General features: G+C 47.2%; 1 protein-coding gene across 1 annotated transcript in view; it reads left to right on the forward strand.

Annotated features, from left to right (window-relative positions):
• LRPPRC (leucine rich pentatricopeptide repeat containing) overlaps nt 1–14,254 on the forward strand; it is a 1,926,342-nt gene that overhangs the window by 1,595,343 nt on the left and 316,745 nt on the right. The window contains exon 30 of the mRNA XM_069608459.1: nt 13,589–13,715. Within this exon, the coding sequence (XP_069464560.1) occupies nt 13,589–13,715 (127 nt within the window). The remainder of the gene's footprint in view (nt 1–13,588; nt 13,716–14,254) is intronic.

Consider the following 14,254-nt stretch of genomic DNA (forward strand, 5'->3'; position numbering starts at 1 on the left):
GTCTGGCTCCTAATAGATGGTGTGCTTCCAAGTGTTTCTGGATTTGTACATAAGCAACCTTATCCAGAATTTTTAGGAGAAATGGTACTGTCGTGATTGGCCTGTAGTTGGTCGGAGTGGATGGGTCGAGAGTGGGTTTTTTAAAGAGTGGAAGTACCCAGGATTGTTTAAGATTGGTAGGGATGGTGCTAGTGGAAAAGGACGTGTTGATAAGCTTCGTAATGAAGGGAGAGAGGTCTCAGGCAGCATCCTTGATAAGTCGCGCGGGGCAAAGATCGCCCTGACAATTAGACGGTTTCAGCGACAGAATGATTCTTTCCACTTCAAGAATGGAAACTTTAGTGAAGTTAAATCGGGTAGACTCATTAGCTGCAATACTCTGTTATTTTAGTTATAAGTGCAGATGGTATGGGATCAGGTGGGGAGGAGGTAGGGTGAGCACGATCAAGGAGACGGAAGGTATCTTCGTTAGTGATGCGAACAAATCCAATAAAGATTTTCTTGGAAATCCTGTGTACGAGATGATTCAATAATAGATTGAAATGAAAAGACCTTGGCAATGAAATAGAGCGCAAGATCAGTGGCAGTAAGGGTGGAGTTAGTTGAGGGATGTGGACTAGGAGACGAAAGAAGATGGGATAGAATTTGAAAAAGCCCTCTAGGATGAGAGGACTGTGAGTGTAGGGGATCAGAGAAGTAATATTGTTTAGCAGAGTGAAGACAATTATCATAGAGAGCATGATAGGATGCATAACAACTGTAGTTCCCTGCTGTCTTCAGTTTTAACCAGCATCTTTCTAAACACCAGAGAACACGTTGCATCACGCGAAGATGGGGTGGAGGGGGGGGCAAGGCTGAATGGGTTTACGTGTAGGGTGAAAAGATGAAGATGGTTAAAGTGAATTTAAAGATGTTGAAAGTGAAGAGGATAGAACAGAAGCAGCCTCATTCGCTGCCAGAGTGGAAAACAATGCTTGTGACACCAATTTAGAGGGGCAGTTGGAGATGAAGAGTGTAGTATTGAATTTGCGCAGATCACGATGTAAGAGGGAGAGGTTGAGAAAGGCAAAGTGCAAGAAGAGTGATCAGGAGAAAGAGAGCACAAGAGCAGATTATGGTCTGATGGGTAGACCGGTAGAGAAAACACAGGAGATGTAGAAAGAGAAGAGGTAAATATAAGAACTAGACAAGATCCTGAGATGGTTGTATATGAATTGTTCGAACTACAATTGTTAGAATTGCAATTGACCTTTGCACAATTGACCGAATTGTGAAGGTCAATTGTTACATATATGCGGGGGGAAACCCCTGCAACCCCTATATATATATATATATCGGAGGCTTGTGGAATCTGCTTAGATCACATGCTATGCTGTGCATTGGCTGACATCTAGTGGAAGCTGCGGAGTATTAGTTTGTTTTTCTAAACTCGAAAAGGGGCGTCAACTAAGGCGTGCCAGTAATACTATCTCTAGTGTGACGTCCACCGTACCCATGATTCCTCACACTTGTAGGACCCTCAGATTGTTTTTTCCGCCATACTTGTTGGAAGCATAATCGCGGAGTTCCCTGGCTTTAGCCATTCATCATATAATTATCAAAAAATCCCTGTTCTCCAACCCTACGTTGAAGATTGCCGAAGATCGACGTCGGTACTTGAAACAGAGGAAGAACAGCCGTCTGGACTACATGACGAACTTTGGGCCTCGGAAGGCCTCTGCCCTCGGCCCTGCCAAGTAGAGAGAGTGGGAGGTGGATATACTCTCACACTCTTCCTACATATACCCACACGCTGCCAGATATTGACATATGGAGAGTACTCCATTTAAATTCTGCCCGAAGTGCAACCGTAAGTTCCCCTGGGTAGACAAACATAATACCTGTAACCTCTGTCTTCCAAGGGATCAGTTGAGGCAAATTGTAGAGCTTGTAAGCTCTTCAAAGCCAAGACACTTAAGGACTGCTCGACCAAGCGTTGGGCCCACTACACCAGGCAACTCGAGGCCATGGACGCATTGGGTTCCTTCAGCGATGGCAGCAACGCCACCGTATTGAACGGCGAGGGCACACGGGTGTCGTCAGGCACCCAAGCGCAAGCCCCCGACCTCAGATGACTGATCGGCGGGTCAGTTATGGGACAACACGCGGTGGCAAGAGCGCTACCCACAAATCTTCCACTAAACACACACACCCCACCCAAGATTTGACACACGTGTCGACTGATCGGCAGAACAAGGCACAGAGAGCGGTCCGCAGAATCAGTGTCCTATGGGCGTTCCCGGTCACGGTCGCCCCATGACGCACAGAAACCGTCTACGATGTCTAAGAGTGCCACATTACCTAAAGTCACGGAGGTATGGTCGTCAGAAGACTAATCCGACCTCTACCCCCAGGCAGCACGTTCAAAGGCTACTCCAGTTTTGTTCGACGTCTGCTTCTGAAATTCAGCGCCCATCTTCCAACACTCCTGAATCTCGCAATCCATCCTCCGAATCTCAACACCAAGCGTCGAAAGATTCAGGAAAGTCCAAGGGGTCAGGAAAACACTCCTCTACACATGGGAATGGGGAAAACAGAAGAAAGCCTCTGAACACCAGGTTCAGAAGGAGAAACACAAACAGCCTTTAGAAAAGTGCAAGGCCCCTGACCCTGTCACTAGACCAAAAATTGTCCCTCCCTCTCCTCAGGACATGGGCATGGATGAGGAACCACAGCAGGGAAGGGTTATTCCAAGTTCCAAGGAATGGAACTCGAAGTACATTGACAGAGTAATGAGGAGAATGTCCTTTTTTTTGTATATTTCTACGAAAAAGACCCAAATTACTTCCATAGTTATCAGAGTACTCCTGCTACCTCTGCCCCTTTGGGATCCAAAGACCCTCAACCTCCTACTAAGACTCTGTACTGAGACTCCAGTTCGGGGGCTGATTTCAGACCCTTTCAGTGTTGAACCTTACCAACAGTATGGTGAGGATTTGGAAGTACAAATGCTAGACGACCAGGCCGGGGTCGATTACTATGGAGATGAGGACCAGGAAGAGGAGGACGACAAGGCGGAAGCCTATAGTCTCGACTCCCCTATTCCCAAGGACCCCCCCCCTGTGAATGACTCACCTATTGACAATCAGCCTTTGCTTAATGAAGTTTTAGCCAAGGCAGCAGCCCATTTCCTAATTGACACTCGGGGTGCCCAGGAGGAGAGAGATTTTGCAGAGCAAATTCCAGGGGATAAAAAAATCCATTGCCCAAGCTATCCCCATTCTAAAATCTATTCAATGCAGAATCGATCCTTCTTGGTGACCCCTAATCTTACTCAGGCAGTTAACCCACGAGTAGAACAATTATTCAGACCCTCTGTACATAAGGGGTCAGCTAAAACCAGACCCTCTGTACATAAGGGGTCAGCTAAAACCTGACTCATTAGTGGTTACAACCACCAGGAAAAGAGTGGGAACACCATTAGCATCTTCAGAAGCTCCCCAGGACAAAGAGCAAGAGAATATACGCTCTAGGTAGGAAGGTGGCATCTACGTCGGCATACCAAGCGCACATTGCCAATACCACTATTCTGCTAGCAAGCTACAACTGCCACCAATGGGAACAGGTAGCTGCCCTTATTACCTCCGCACCAGAACCTCTAAAGAGCCAGTTGGCCCAGATTGCGTCAGAAGGAAGATCAGTGTCTGGATGCATTCTCCAGGCTAACTTCGATGCAGCAGACAATGCAGGGAGGCTGATAGCAGAAAGCACTGTAATTAAACAACACGCTTGGCTAAGGCAGTCAGGGTTTAAACCTGAGACCCAAGCCACCCTCATAGACGTGCCGGTAGAACCTAATGTCCTGTTTGGGAAAGCAGTGTAGGAAGCACTGAAAACGGCTAAGGAGTAATGACACCTTCAAGTCCCTTGACCAGTTAACAAATAAGCCCACAAATCAGCGGGGAAATGACAATGTTCGTCGCTCTCGTGGCCAAAATTCCCAGAGAGGGTCAAATTACTACCAGAACCAAGGAACCTCGTGGGGCAGCAACCAACAAGCTACCTAAGGTTTCACCAGAGGTCAAAAGAGGCGCCGCGGTAGGGGGAGAGGCAGCCCAGGTAGAGGCGCTACGCCTCCCAGTAAACAGTGACGTTCCGCTCCGGGTCCCTTCCCATGCATCCCCAGTAGGGGAGCGCATTTCCATCTTCACCCAAGCATGGGAAGGGATCACTTCGGACAGATGGGTGCTGTTCAGTGTCCGCGGGATACTGTATAGAGCTACTGGAACGCCCCGCGACCATCCTCCAAGACAGAAGATGCACTCCTTGGAGCACCAAAGAATCCTCCTTGAGGAGATCGCCATTCTTCTTCAAAGGACTCAATAGAACTCGTCCAGGCAACCAGATGCACAAGGGTATTTATTCAACTTGCTTCCTTGTGCAAAAAAAAGATCTTACGATGTGCCCAGCATTAGACTTACGCCCTGAAAACAAGTATGTCAAGCCACAATAATTTTGCATGAATACACTCCAGGAAGTAATCCCTAAAAAGGAGATTACATGGCAATTTTGGATATGAAGGATGCTTATTTTCATATTTCCATGCTCCCAGCACACAGAAGGTATCTTGCGTTTCAAGGTAGACAGCCAGCACTACCTGTTCAAGGTGCTGCCCTTCGGAATAGCCTCGGCTCCAAGGGTCTTCAGCAAGGTACTGGCGGTGGTGGTGGCACACCTACGCAGGGAGGCAATCCCAGTGTACCCTTACCTGGATGACTGGCCCATCACAGGGGAAACCCCCGTAATTTGCGGATCAAACATTCAAAGAACAATCGACCGCCTCTTCCAATTGGGCTTCTCAATCGACGAGAAAAAAATCAAGCCTGGTGCCAAGCACCTCCAAACAGTTCCTAGGAGCTGTCGTAGACACTAAAGAGGGATTGGCCTATCCATCGGAGGAAAGAATTCAGAATCTGTTACTGCAAATTCCTCAATATCAGTCCAGTCGCCAGATAAGGGTGCGCAAAGTGATGTTTACTAAGCATGATTGCATCATGCATTTACCTGGATCCCCACGCGCGCCTGCGCATGTGATCAATGCAGGAATGGTTGGCAAAACAGTGGTCTCAGGCAAGAGGGTCAGTGGGACGATGTAGTGGTCGTTTCGCCAACACTAGTACAGAATCTTCGCTGGTGGACAAGAGAATCTTGCAAAGGGGGAACCCTTTTACGATCCAGAAATACAGGCCGTAGTCGCAATAGACGCGTCCCTCTCAGGGTGGGGAGCACACCTCCTTCACCACACAGCTCAGGGTCTCTGGTCTCACACAGTGGCTCAGAATCGCATCAACATGCTAGAACTTCTGGCAGGCTTCGGGCTTTCGAACCCCACCTATCCAACCTGTCAGTGCAGATCCTAACAGACAGCACGACGGCTATGTTTTACATAAACAAACAAGGGGGCACTCGTTCGCCAAATCTGTCCAGGCTTGCCCAGAAAATTTGGATATGGGCACTCAGACGGAACATTTACCTGCCATCTCAACATGTTCCAGGGGATCTCAATTCACTAGCGGACGCTTTGAGCAGAGATCCCCTTCCAGAAGAACACGAATGGCGTCTACACGAAGAAGTCGTAGAAGATCTCTTCTCTCAGTGGGGTTACCCCACTATAGATCTATTCGCCACAAGCGAAAACAGACAATGGCCACAATTCGCATCCAGGTTCCCCCAGCCAGTCTCCAAGGGGAACGCTCTATGGATGAATTGGTCAGGGATGTTTGCCTACACTTTTCCACCAACCCCTCTGATGAGGAAGGTGGTCAACAAGATACTCATCCTAGTTGCTCCTATGTGGGCAAGACAACCATGGTTTCCACACCTACGCAGACTGGCGGTGTGCAACCCCATCAGACTCCCGCACTGGTACAACCTACTATCCCAGCATGAAGGACAAACGGTGCATCTTCAACCGAACTCGTTGAACTTGGCAGCATGGCTCGTGAAGTCATAGAGTTCGGTCATCTCAATTTACCCCAGAGATTTATGGATATCTTAAAAGAATCAAGAAAACTTAAAACAAGGCACTGTGATTTTGATAAGTGGAAAAGATTTGTTATTTGGTGCCAGAATAAACAAATCAACCCAGTTGATTGCACGCCTTCCAACATTGTCACCTACATGCTCCATTTACTGGATGTAGGGTTGGTATTTAATTCACTCAAAGTACACCTGGCGGCGCTGTCAGCCTACACCACCTCCCATAACAAGTTGTCATGGTGGAAGGTGCCAGTTGTCAAAGCCTTTATGGAAGGGGTGAAGAGACTCCACCATCCAATTTCTAACCCACCACCAGGGTGGGACCTTAATGTGGTGTTTGCTAAACTCATGGGGATCCCCCTTTGAACCCATGCATAAAGCTAGTCTCAAACACCTGACTTATAAAACTGCCTTCTTAGTAGCCATTACATCCATAAAAAGGGTCAGTGAAATTCAAGCTCTGTCAGTGCAGGATCCTTTCTTTACTATTCATAAGGATAAACTGGTTCTACGAACTCACCCTAGGTTCTCACCGAAGTTTATTTCTAAATTCCATGTTAACCAGTCCATTGAGCTACCAGCCTTTTTTCAAGAACCCAAAAGCTCTGTTGAGGTGAAACTACACGCAGTAGATGTGAGAATAGCGGTCCTCTACTACGTAGACAAGACCAGACCGCTAAGAAAGATAGATCAACTGTATGTCTCCGTAGATACAGGCAGAGAAGAAGATTGCGTCTCTAAAGGTGCCATCTCGAAATGAATAGTCAAATGTATCCAGCTGTGTTACTCCCTTTCAGAAAAAACACTGCCTTTTATGCCAAGGGTCCACTCTAGAAGAGGTACTGGGGCCACTCTGGCTTTCATTGCAAATGTACCCCTTGACACCATTTGCAAAGCAGCTACGTGGAGCTCTGTTCACACTTTTACTCAGCACTACTGCATTGACACTCATTCCAAGACAGATACTCAAGTGGGACAAGCGGTTCTAAAACATTTGTTCGCTCATGACCCTTCTCACATCCCACCACCTCCTTCTAACACTGCTCGCTAATCTATGCACAGCATGTGATCTAAGCAGATTCCACAAGCCTCAGAAGGGATACATTACTCACCGTAATCATATTTCTGATGCTTGTATCTGCTTAGATTCACATGCGCCCGCCCTTCCTCCCCTCTGAGAGAAGGCGCATGGATGCTTGTAGTCTTATCTATCTATCTGCTTGGTAATCTGTACTCGTGCTACTCCTCATGCTACCTCATGTCAGAAAAAATACAATCTGTGGGTCCTCCACGTGTGAGGGTTCATGGGTACAGTGGACGTCACACTAGGGATAGTATTACTGGCATGCCCTAGTTCGACGCCCCTTTTCGAGTTTCGAAAAATAAACTGTAATACTCTGCAGCTTCCACTAGATGTCGGCCTATGCACAGCATAGCATGTGAATCTAAGCAGATACAAGCATCAGAAATAAGATTACGGTGAGTAATGTATTATATATATATATATATATATCAATTGCGCAAAGGTCAATTCGGACCCTTGACTTTCGGTCAATTAGGTAATTTGTACAATTGTGTTCGAACAGTTTGGGTAATGCCCCCGAGATATGAGAGGGAGGAGTAGAAAGAGGAGCAATGGAAAGGAATGGGAGACCAGAGTGCGTGGTTGAGAGATGGAGATTAAAGTCCCCAAGAACTGTAGGTGGGGTAGCAGTGGGAAACAAAAAGACAGCAATGTGTCAATGCCCTCACAAAACGAGGCTACAGGACCAGGTGGGCGGTAGATCAATAAGAATGAAATTGAAGATCTCAAGGCAACAGCAGAAAACATGGGATATGACAATTCGAATGAGAAGTGAGTAGAGTCAAATTATGAGTTATAAGAGATAAAGAAGAATTATATAAAATTGCAGTGCCACCCCTATGAGAAGAGATGCGAGGGGACTGGCAAAAAGATGTGGCAGAGGTAAACGGTGATGCAGGTATGGTAGTATTGCTGGCAAAAATCCAAGTTTCAGTAATACAGAGGAATTGTAAGTTTAAGCGTAAAAACATGTCATGTACAGTTGACTAATTTGTTGTAGTGACCTAGCATTCCATAGCCAAATATAAAGTCACATAGCTTTAGGGGCACAAAGAAGGGTAAATCAGGTTAAAAAGATTACGTATGGAAGTAGGATGTCTGAAGTCTGCGTTAAAAGGTGGCATTGTGAGCGCTAGAATTGAGGCACCCAGCAATATTGCTGTAATGATGTGTAGAACAACGGACACAGATGACACACCAACTTGGCCCATAGATGGATGAACAGGGCGTGCCGTGAACATGGAGTCAGGTAAGTTAGATGGTACTTGCCGTGCAGTTGGATTAATATCTCGGTCTGGTAGTGAATCGCTCATGGAAGCAGAAGCGCGGCCCTTCGCGGACAGCTGCAGACTGCGAAGTCTCGACTTGACCAAACTTCACCTGTGCTTCGCCCAGGCCGGAGATGATGTAGGTTCACTGGATTGGCTGAGACCAAAGGTGGCTGGGGTCTCAAGTGTTGCTTGGCAACAAGAACACTCGTCAGGACACTGGAGGAGCGGGTGAGTGAAGCAGCACACACAATCAGCAGTGCTGTAGGTCAAAAGGTGCAGGCACACACCCTCACAACCAGGAGGCAACACATACCTGGAAACAATCCAAAGGCAGACCGCCGAAGCGAGATGATGCACACAGACACCAAAGTCTCGACTCGAAATCCGATATCATCTAGTGTCCGAATATTTTTGTTGTAACACCACATGAACATTTAGCCCACAGGTAAATCCAAGGGTGTGTATGGAATCAGCAACATGGCAAAATACCCCTTAGGCACTTTCGGCACTCGTGTGTGTTCTGGCCATGCATGTGGTATAAGGGGCACAATAAATGGACGTTATTCATATAAGACGGAAGCAATAAATGTAGAGAGCAACTGCAGTTCAACATTTAAGTTTTTTTTCTTTATGTAAAGTAATAGCGACCACAGTGTGTTTGGTTGCATTTCTTTCTCCGCTTCACCTCATGGTCACTCGAATCCCCTGCCTATTCCCATTGTTACCCAGGTAACCATATACACCATGTTTAGTTTTCTTTTCACCAATGAAGTAACTTCAAACGAGCTTCTGTAAAGCCTTCCTATTGGCGAATCATGTCCTAGAGTAGTCCAATTTGAAATGGGGTAGATCATTTTATTGGAATGTATTTCTGGAAGGACCAAGCGCGAGCTACATGGCACCAGCCTGCTGCAAGCGTGAGGCGGATTCCAAACCACTTTGAAAAATGCCTCCCATAACTGGGACTAACTGATGGGTGTTGGGGGTTGATATGCGCTGTACATGAACATGGGGAGGGGACTAAACACATTAACTCCCAACCACAAATGAACCCTGCCTATATTTATTTATTTTTACATTTGTATAGAGCACAAAGCAGCCCGTAGGCAGCGCTGTTACTTGTAGTTACACTTGGTTACAGAAGGGAGGGAAATACATTACCAACATTGGTGAGAATGAACAACATTTCATTATGCATTTAAGGCAGATGTGGGTTTATGTGCCTACTATGTGTATGTTTATGTGTGGGTGTTGGAGGAGGTGGTTGGTACTGTATTTCCCAACCCTAAAAGGAGTTGAGCAAATACTTAATATTGACAATACACATTTGAAAAATAAAATCCTGCAAATAAATCCTCCACCATTCATACGTACAGCAGGTCGAGGGGAGGACCGTCGGTATAACGAATATACCTTCTTGTTAATAAGGCGTTTCCCCATCTCCCTTTCTATTAACATTCACCTATTAGACCTCCTAATTCTGGATTAGTCTGTCTTCTGGAGTTGTCGTGGCTGCCAGAGATTTGTCTCTGCAATTTGTCTGTGATGCTCACGCATCCACCAGAATTGCCCAAGAACACACTCGAGCCCCTCACACAACCAACACTGACCACACACTCAAATATTGCCTTTGAACACTAATGCACATAATAATTTAACACTTCTGTACTGCCTTTCCCAAAAATATGTCCTAATGATGGAAAAACAAGCACCCTTATGAATAAACACCATATCCTACCTAGCTCTATCCCTTCTTTTTAAAATCCCCTTTCCCGCTTTTCCTTCCCTCTTACTTTTCCCCAGCACATGTTCTTCTTACAGCACAGTAAGTTCTCCAGCATGGGGTCTGGCATGGATTCACATGCTCATGAATTTTCCCCGTCAGGCTGGGAATCCTCAGTAAAAGAAAAATCAGTTTCACTTTCAAACTGTATTTCTCCTTTAAACCAATCGCTGTCCACTGGGTCATACTGCCCCATTGAATGACAGTCATATCCCAAGCCTCTCCTCTGGGAGCCGTCTTCAGATTTTTACTGCAGGCTTCAGTGTTGCGAGTCCTCGAGTTTGCTCTGCGAGCTACTTCTCAGTTTTTTTGTTATTTTAGACTGGAAAAGGTTCTGTTTTGTGCCAAAAGAGCCTGTGTGCTCGGGCCTACTTTGCATCCTCCACCATGATGGAGGAGAAGGAAGGAAGATCCCTCTTCAAGCCCTGCACCAAGTGCTGGCTACGGAAACGTGTTTGTGGAAAACAAGCACTTGCAATGCCTCTACTGTCTTCATCCGGACAACAAGGAAGGAGAGTGCGAGATCTGCCTCTGCTTCTCCAAGAAGACGACGAAGGATAGGCACAGTAGACTGGCGGCATGGCTGAACGCCAAGGCCTCTTCCCTCTGCTCCGAGCAGGGTTATGCCTTACCCAGGGCCGACCAGTCCGAGGAGCGGGCTTCTAAATCCTTTGAGGGCGCCTCATCCTTGGGAAGACCAGGCCAAGCACCTCAAGTCCAGGTCCACTGGTGTCGTCCAAGCAAGTCCTGCGATGGACAGGGCGCAATCAGCATCACCATCCGCCTCAATTGCAGCCAGCGATCGAACTCCTCCTCGGAAAAAAAATCGTCCATCCCGGCTAAGCTGTGGGAGATGCACAAGCAGCCAGGGATGGAGGAGAAGACAGCCGAACTGCCCAAGACAACCCAATCTGCTCAGGAGAAATCTTCGACGATAGAGCTGGTGGCGGCTGCTCTCATGCAGGCAAAAGGGGCCGACACCATAACGGTAGCCCCCACAGTGCAGAAGGTGTCCCTGCCTCCAAGGCGAGAAACCACTGCAGTGACTTTGGCAACGTCTGCTGGCACGCCCGAGAAGAGGATGCCGTCTCTGAGCCTGGCTCCGACCCCTCATGTTGCAAACAGGGGGGGGGGGGGGCAAAGAGGCCCCAAACCAGTCAAAGGCCATGTTCCAGGCTGTGTAAGTTTCATCCACAGACGAGGACCTGGAGTCCATACACACGGTCAACGAGGATGTGGTGGGGGGGGGGGACTGCAGCGATGACGGCGTGCGGCCTAATGTTCCGTTCTCGCCAGCACAGCCGAGGGATGTATCTCTGGACATTCTATCGACCCTCCACACTTTGGTGTCAAAGATCCAGAAGAGGATGCTGCAAGGCCCGGTTCCTATGGCCACCCGGCCCCTGATCAGCCTCTGTCAAAGAGGAAGTGTCATCCGACGCCCCTATTTCAGCACCCGTGTCTGGCACCCTCTTCCCCCAGTGGACACGGAGACTGATACGGCCACGGCAATGATGGACAACAACGATATTGTGTCGTCGTGTCTCCGGCGCCGAGGACATCCCCACCGGATGAGGTGGGGTTGTTGGTCGTTGGAGCCTCCAAGCTTTTCCATCTTGTGCCCAAGGAAACCAAGAAGGAGGGCTTCCTGTCCCAGAGGTGCAAGGTATTTTGGGGTGTGGTGCCAGTCTCAGAAGATTACCTGTCTGAGGGTCATGGCCCTGCAGATTCTTCCATACTTGCTATCCTTGGCCAAGGCCGGACTAGCGCACACCTCCATCAAAGTACATCTGGCAGCTATTTCCTGCTACACCAGGTCTCCAGAAAGAGCTTCACTTTGGTCTCATCGACTCATTAAGGAGTTCCTCAAAGGACTGTTTCGATCTTTCCCGCAGCCGAAGGCTCCTGCCCCGGTGTGGGAACTGGCAAGACTCATGGGGGGGGCCCCCTTTGAGCCTATGTATCAGGCCCCTCAAGTTTCTCTCGTGGAAAAAGGCTTTCCTTGTGGCCATTACCTCTGCCAGGAGAGTGGGTGAGATCCAGGCCATATCCTGCAACTTTCCACAAATCGAGGGTGGTGCTGAGGATGCACCTCTCTTTCATGCCGATGGTCCATTGGAATTCCACCTCAACAAGCCTTTGGTATTACCTTTAGTTTTTTCCAAAGCCTTCGTCACCGGCTGAAAGGGCCTTGCACTCGCTGTATGTTGCTCGTGCCCTGAAGTTCTATGTGACACACACAAAGAGTTTTCGGAAGAGTTCTCAACTGTTTGTAAACTTGGGTCTTGTGAACCCTGGTTGGCGAATCGACTGCTGCCTGGCTGTCCAGGAGGCCCACTCCAGCAGAGCGATCGCTGTGACAACGGCGTTCCTGTCTTGTGTGGACATCTTCAGGGCTGCTACGTGGAGGTCAACGCACACCTCAGAGAAGTTATTCTGTGTTGACAGTGATTCCAGGGAGGGGAGTGCAGATTGTGCCAAGCAGTGCTACTCTACCTGTTCACTTTAGGTCAGTCTGTTCCGGAAGTGAGAGTTAATTGCTTCTGTTGGGCCTTGCCACCTTCCATGGTTGTGTAATGTTGTACTGTTATGTATCCGTTATTCATGAGCATGTGAATCCATGTCAGATCCCATGCTGGACAAGGAACAAGTTACTTACCTGTAACTACTGTTCTCCAGCATGGGTCTGGCATGGACTCAAATGCGAACACTCCGTCGACCCCTCTGTGGCTCTTCTTGGTCATTGCTTACCAAATCTGAAGATGGCTGCCAGAGGAGGGCCTTAGGGAGAGGACTGTCATTGGATGGAGGCATTCTGACCAAGAGGACAGCGATTGGTTTAAAGGAGAAAGACATTTTGTAAGTGAAAGTGAAAATGTTTTTTCTTTTACAGAGTATTCCCGGCCTGACAGGGAATATTCATGAGCATGTGAAACCATGCCAGACCCATGATGGACAACAATAGTTACAGGTAAGTAACTTGTTGCATCTGGCTCACTCTAGATGAGGGCACAATACGCCACAGACACAGCTTCGGTGGTTTGATACTACAACAGTGGTGATTTCTGCACTTTGCAAAAGCACAATAACATATTTAGATTGAAGGATAGATTTCTATTGAAGCATGACTGTGGAATCTGGTGATGTTGCATTGTGCAGTATGAGAGGTGTGATGAGACATTATCAACATATGCCCTGAAGTCATATTTTGTGAGAGTAGGGACCAGGTGATAAATCCCATATGTGCCTAACTATACAGCAAGGTTTTGCAGTATGATTCTGCAGTATAGTGTGAAGGTCCATTTAACATAGGATATGCATCGTCGAAAGGTCACGCAATGTTTATAATTAAAGGTGTAGTATGCTCACAAGTTTGCAGAATGCATTTGTTTCCAACATGAATTTTATATCAAATGTTTTTTGTTATTGTAGAAGCTTACCATCTTGTTCTACAAGCAGAAAAGGTTGGCAGTACATTCAACTCGTCTGTGTATTCCAGTCTGATAAAATCATTGCTATCAGAAGGCTATTTAGAAGAAGCCATGAAAGTAAAAACAAGGTATGTTTTGTTAGCTTTTTATGAGTGCCATTCAGATAAGAGGTAGAATGAGGTCTCTTGCTTGAAGTTGCTGCACCATAAAACAAACCAATAACATACTTCTACTTTCCGACTGTCATAGGACAATAGCAAGTTATGCAGATATTAGTTAGAAGAGACTTTTCTTTTTACAGCTTATCCTGTCTTTCAATTGGACCCTTTGCATATCTGCTGAAGGTTTCTGTGATCTCAACCTATTTTTATTGAGTGATTTCTGTCGTTTAACCTTAATCCACCTAACTCATTTTTTCTTTGGGGCACTGGTGAGTACTAAAGGCTACCAGTGCAGGGGGACACAGTCCCTCACTAAAGCATGTTGTGTAGTACTACAATTTGCCTTATGGAGAGTAGTGGAAGGGAACCTGTGTACCACTTTCAGGGCATGTTCCCATACTCTGTGTCGCCCAGACGACTGGTGGCAATAGTACCATATTTTTACACTTCATGGGTTCAATCCAAGCGCCGTAGTTTTTTATTTTAGTCATTTACTACTATGGTGG

The sequence above is a fragment of the Ambystoma mexicanum genome, chromosome 4q (genome assembly GCF_040938575.1).
Source record: "Ambystoma mexicanum isolate Mex_15411 chromosome 4q, UKY_AmexF1_1, whole genome shotgun sequence".
Classification (NCBI taxonomy): Eukaryota; Metazoa; Chordata; class Amphibia; order Caudata; family Ambystomatidae; genus Ambystoma; species Ambystoma mexicanum.